At 36.9% G+C, this 6,477-nt stretch overlaps 1 protein-coding gene across 1 annotated transcript; it reads right to left on the bottom strand.

Moving 5' to 3' along the window:
* Positions 1–287: 287 nt before the first annotated feature.
* Positions 288–1,993, bottom strand: LOC111054383. Its single transcript, XM_039419467.1, has one exon. It carries the CDS (start codon positions 1,431–1,433, stop codon positions 459–461), a length of 975 nt encoding a protein of 324 aa, XP_039275401.1. The 5' UTR covers positions 1,434–1,993; the 3' UTR covers positions 288–458.
* Between the last annotated feature and the right edge of the window lie 4,484 nt (positions 1,994–6,477).

The raw sequence follows: 6,477 nt of genomic DNA, 5'->3' as shown, positions 1-6,477 counted from the left end.
TTCTTGTTTAAAATACCCTATCAATTCTATTCTATTCGTCAAAAACATAATATACTTTCCAATAGTAAATTTTCATAATTGAAATTAAATATTTTGCTAATTGATTATACTTCTACATTGTTGAAAACGATCTGGCAACGTTGCGGAGCTAGAAAAGGGATAGAGCTATCTGCTTTGTCGGATGATAGACAAGGATAGCAACACCATTTCTAATCTGATACTGCCATTATAAAGTGGACCTCACTATATAGGCTACAAACATGATTGAAGAAATAAGAAGATGAATATTCAAATTTCAATCAAAATATTATTTACATAAAAAATATAAAAGTAAAAAATACATGGAAATATATAAACTAAACAAAAGATATCTGGGAAATCGTCCTTAAAAATAATAAGAAAAATGATATGGTAAAGATTTGTTTGATTGATCAGTTCATCGGTCTTACCATCACGACTCACGACCTAGGTGGAGGCAGAGGTTTCGTTTTCTTCCTATCCTGCTTATCAGCCGGACTGGATTTCATTTCGAAAAGGTTGGGATTGGGAGGCAGGATGTGGGGACTGTTGGTGACCTGGCGTGGGCGGTTAGAGCGCATGCTCCGCATAGTGTTGTCATCCAGCTCACCGTAGATGTTGTCCACAGAAGACAGGTCCCTCGTGCTGCGGTTCCAGGTCCTGTAGTTATCCGACGGGTTACCATTATAGATTGAGATGTCATCAGCCGAGCTGGTGAAGTCTTTCCGGTAGCTGAGGGTTCCCATGCGGGGCCGGTCGGTGAAGACACTCTGTGGCAAGGACGCCATGCGTCTCTGACCTTCAAACTTGCCCATACTCCTCGACGTTCGGTTGAGATGGTCGATGGTGTCGTAGATCTCTGCGCCCGGCGTGGTGGTTCCCCCAGACTCCAAGTGCTTCGCGTACGAAGAGTCGGCGTATGCATGGAAGCAGCAACGCACCAGCGCGTTGGCAGCCATCTCTCTCTTGCAGATGAACGCGTGACACTCGAGAACTTTAATACCAGTGGTGCGTCTCAAAATAGCCGCAAACAAAGGAGGGTGGTTGGGATCAGGGGCACGAGCAAAGGGCGAATCAAGTGGCAGAAATCGTGGCAGGGATGCAGAACTCCCCTTCTCGGGAATCAACACAAACCGGACAGCCGCACAGTAGTGGAGAGTGTCTATCGGGAAGAAGCGAGTGATTTTCTTGTGGTTTTCATCGATGTTTTCTAACAAAAGTCCATTACTCCAAACACTGAGCCATGAGTCGATTCCCCTGGCTCCGATGGCGCCCTGGTCGGGGTAGAGGTCTCTCAGAGGGTCTTGGATGCCCTGGAGGCCGTCCTTTGATACTTGGGGCACAGCTGAGCCCAGATACAACACGCGACACCGGCAGATTGGTGTTGCATTGTATCGTCTCCTTGAAGCCATCATTTTTCAAATATAATATTGTACTTCCCACAACTAACAACAACACCAGTAGATGTTGACACTTTCACTGTTCAAGTAGTCTACAGAACCAAACTTAATCCAGTTTAGTTTAGCTAAGGAAGCACACACAACACACACACAGGTTGGTTGCCATGTTGACGTATCCAAGTAGTCCGGGTGCGGTTAATTGCGATGATACGGTCGCGGGGCGAATTAAAGCACAACGTTAACGTCAGTGAACATCAAACAACGGTACAGTAGCAGAGGAGCCACCTCCGGAACGGGAGCAACTAGATTAAGAGGAGGAAACACGAATATGATGGTCACTAAACAGATAGCAACACAGCAGCGAGCAGCAGCGACTCGGGTAACTTCTAGTTTACGACTGGCGACGGAAGGTGAGCTGCGTTGCTACGTGCAGACTAGAGTGAGAAGGGGAACGGTGGAGGAGGTGGAGGAAAGTAAAGAAGCAACGGAGACAGAAACTGAGAGAAAGACGACAGGTCTTGGACCTGGGTGTGCTCGCCGCTGCGGCTAAACATTCCTCGCATTCCTGTTACCTCCACCTGGCATACTTCCACTAACGGGCTTGCCCGCCCGCTGGGTTCAGGGGTGGGGGGGCACCTCTCAGGTAGGACTTCTCACTCAAGTCCGCTGTACTACTACCTGCTCTCCCACGATAAAAAACCGAGCCTACTTTTCCTTTCTGCTCATTTGCTACGAAAAACTGCTGTCTGATGAGAATGATCACCTTCAGTTCTATCAATGAGCCTCAAAAAACAATCACAGCCTACTTTTCCTTTCTGCTCGTTTGTTACGAAAATCTGATGGGCCAACGTGAAGATGATCATCAACGAGCAAATAACATCACAAGGAACATCATTTACTGTAGACGAATATGTGATGAAATAATGCTCTTTGCAGCTGCAATGATAATATGGTATTTTATATTTTCTTTATGGCAAATTAATTTGATTGTAGATGAAGTAAGGTTAAATTTTACATTATTGTACCTATTGACAACGCAGACATTGTTGATACTTGAGTTACTCAATATACAAATAACGATGAGATTAATTTTTCTTAGGATTAAAACAGAAAAGTAGTATCCTAGCGTTAGTTAGGATACTATATTCATCTCCTGTTTTTGTATTCATCTCCTCCAGAGATCAAGAGATCCAGAGTGTATGAAGTATGAATAATATGAAAATTAAAATATGAATCATTGACAATCTTACAAGTTAATTAAACATATTTTATTAACATTTGGATTAATAATATATTGGATACGAAGGCATAATTGGTAATACTCATATAATTTCTGAAATTTTTTTCGAAGAAAATGAACATACATAGTATAAGCTTTAATACTGTAAGCCTAACTAACAATTACCAGGACATCCAATTCAATTCAATTCAATAATTCCAATATGCAAATTTTCAATTCTAATTCAATTAATGTTCAATTTAATATTTTATTTTTTCTTTTAGGTATTTCTGCCTGTTTACATATATCAGAATATAATCAATGTATAAATATATCAATCAATACTCTTTTTTTCTGATGCATTTTAGATAATTTTTCTAACTGGATTGTAGGCTAGGCAAAATTAACCAATAACTAATCAACAAAAAACATAATCCCCTTCTGAGATTATGGATATTAACCACAATATGAGAATACACATATATAGGAATTAATAAAAACAATATAAACTTGTACCTTGTAGTACCCTTTATTATTAAAAATCTTTAAAATATTTCAACAAAGTAAAAAGGGTACTACAAGTTTATAATGTTTTTATTAATTTGTACAAACGTAGCCCATATAAGTGATGTTTTTACATATGTAGGAGTGTATGAAATTAGAATATGGGAATACACATAGTTATGTAGGCCTATGAGTTTATAAAATTAGAATACGAGCATATACAATGGCGTACGAGAATATAAAATTTACAACCAGAGAAAGTGATCTATAAATGGAAGTGAACCATTAAAATCTCCACTCCACCTGTTATAGAACAACAGCCCTTCAGCCGTGAAATCGATTTTCATTTCAACTATTGTATTGGGAAGGCAGAGTGCATTCTGCACCACACTTTTGCCAAGTGAATGAAACCAGCACTTGCTATAATCGTAGTCAAGCCTTCCGGCTATGAATGAAATTCTTGTGCCCATACTGACCCCATTACAGCTTCCGTACTTAGGCATGTGAAAGCGTCCACATCCTCATGACAAGAGTATCACTGAAGACTCAACAGTACGTTGACAGCCGGCTATTTCAAGCATTGTTCAACTTATCGTTGACAATTATGACAAGGAAGAAGTCACCTTGCCACGCTATCATCCTGTGTTCACTATCATCATACATTCATCCTACGATATATGGATGCATCCTATATCCTATATTGGACTTGCCATGCACGCATGCGCCACACGCTATCATCGAAGTTCATGGCTTCCTTTTCAAATATCATGTTGACATTCAAACACCTACTTTGATTAGTAGGCTATATCAATCTAGAAATGTGACCTAAATAGATGAGGAGTTACAGGAAATAACGTGGAAAATCTAAACGCGTGTTTAGCTGAAACTTGTTCTAGTAAGAAAATATTATAACTAAATATAAATATGTTTGTAATACATTCAACATATTTATTAAAATATAGAATGAGTTGACTTTTTTGATGAATTGAGCATAAAATATTTTTTTTTTAAATTCAAAGAGAGAGATGGTTTTTTTGTGTAGGCTACTATTTCAAATGTATGTATTCTACGATATATCAAATAAGACGACTTGAAATTATCACAACCACTTGTTTCATTGAAAACTGAGAATATAGAGTCGGTTACAACACCAAAAACATCATAAATATGATATATGATGATTATTATCATATCAACATCTTGTAAAAAGAGTTGACAAGACTCCTATGACAATTTAATTTCTATTTATTCAATAAGGTTGACTTTTTTGGTGGATTGAAAATGAAATGTTAAAAAATGGGAAATAGTTTCTACCATATCACCTTTACTACAATCAAAGAGGATACTGTACTCCTTGTTTGATATGATATACTCTTATTTTATATACTTCTGGTTTTTAGATTTCTATGCTACAGTACAAAACATTTATATCACTGCTAGCTATCGGCAATAGCAATAAATAGTGCTCATCATATCAAAAATACTATATAAGCTTTATTGTAACACTATAATTTAATTATGATTTCATTAGGTATGTTCAAATTTAAGGCCGCTAATAGATTTTAAAATGTTATATTAAAAATTACTTTTAAGAAACACAAAGCAACTGACTTAAGGCTTTCCACATACTAGACATACCATAGCACATCTTCCTAATGTAACAAAAATAGTGCAGTTCAATTCTACCTTTTACTTGGTGATAAGTTTCCCCACAATACTTTATAGTGTTGATTTATAAGAGTATTCAACAAATCTTTTTCCCTCGCTTGTTTGTGAAAGCTTCTTAATGACTCTTATCAGAGTACAGGAATTGTCAAAAATTATTGAAATTGACTTGACATCTAACAAAATAAGTGTGAAGTTTCCCACTCTAGCTCATGTTTCGGAACTCGTCGAAAACTATTATCAAAATATTACTAAAAATCTACTCGTCGAGTATTCGAAAAATGCTGAAAAAGATGCCGCCGACCGATTGGAGCAGACGGAAAGTGAAAGACGACGACAAAAACAAAACAAGAAGTTGAAACGAAGCCGATCCAAGGACAACTTGATTCGAATGGAAGAAGAAAAGTTGTCACGGTGAACGAGGTGCGGGCAACTTTCAAGTTTCAAGATGCAACAGGTGGTGGCTTCTATTCCACAATTCCAGCCAACTTGATGTTCTGGAATCTGTTTAGTGAGATCCAGTGCCAGCATTGTTTTAATGGGAAGCATTAATGGTATTTATAAGGAATGCAGACAGTTTAAAGTGAATCTCTCATTATAAGTTAGTACTTTGTACACTAAATACAGACGAAGATATGAAGGAGGCTGGGACTGCAGCTATTGGAAGCTAGTTTTTAAATACTTCTTACGAAAGTGAATTCTTACTTGACGGTTCAAGAAACTTTTATGAAGTTGACAAAGATGAAATTAATGAGATCTTCAGAGACATAAATCAAGCTTTATTAATCTTGATGATATTGAATTTCCTTTGGAAATAGGTTTATTCAATATTATACAAACAATCAAAAATAGTAATTTGTGATGGGGAAGTATAATTTTTCATAAACTTATGGTACACATCAATACAATTTGAATCATAATCAATTTGTCACCTATAAGTGAAGGCAGGGGGGACTTGGTCATTCAAATTCTTGGGAGGAGGATTCCAAAACAAATTTTGGGGGCTTGAAAAAGGGTTAGAAAATTTTGGGGGCCTTGAAAAAAGGTTGGAAGTGTTTGGTCTTTTATGAAATTAGGAGAAAATAAGTGTTTGTTTGACTGGCGAAATTTTGTTTGTCTGTTTCTTAATTTAATTATTGATTAAAGGAATTAACCGGTAAAAATGTTGATATTCGAATAAAAAAGAGTTGCTGTGCATTTATGTGCTTACTCTGTTCAGGAGTTCAGAGTAGACTATGAACCTTGAGATGGTGTATGATAAAATCATTTCATGTTTATTTAGAGACATGACAAATCCAAACTCCCCTTTTAGAGGAGGTCAGTGGATGCAATGAAATAAATAAAGATTGCGCTCTTATTCCAGTTGCGATCAACTTTATTTACGATATTTTCAACCACGTATCTATTTTCAAGCAGTATTCTTTGATAAAATAACTGTAAAACCTCAGTAACTTTCGAAACCTCAGTTTTCAAGTAAATATTTGTTTTTTTCTTTCGATTTGGTAATACTGATAATAAAATATGAGATGATTTGACATTATAATTGGAAAATTAAGAATCTGACATGAAAATCAAAGTTAATTAAAGTTACATCCAGGCTATCATCACGCGAATGAGGAGAAACAACGAACACATAAGACTCAGATCATAACCATCAAACAAGGCAGAGAA

Source organism: Nilaparvata lugens, chromosome 1 (genome assembly GCF_014356525.2).
Source record: "Nilaparvata lugens isolate BPH chromosome 1, ASM1435652v1, whole genome shotgun sequence".
Lineage (NCBI taxonomy): Eukaryota > Metazoa > Arthropoda > Insecta > Hemiptera > Delphacidae > Nilaparvata > Nilaparvata lugens.
Note: the sequence above shows the minus strand (reverse complement) of the source record. Positions and strands in the feature narration are given on the sequence as shown.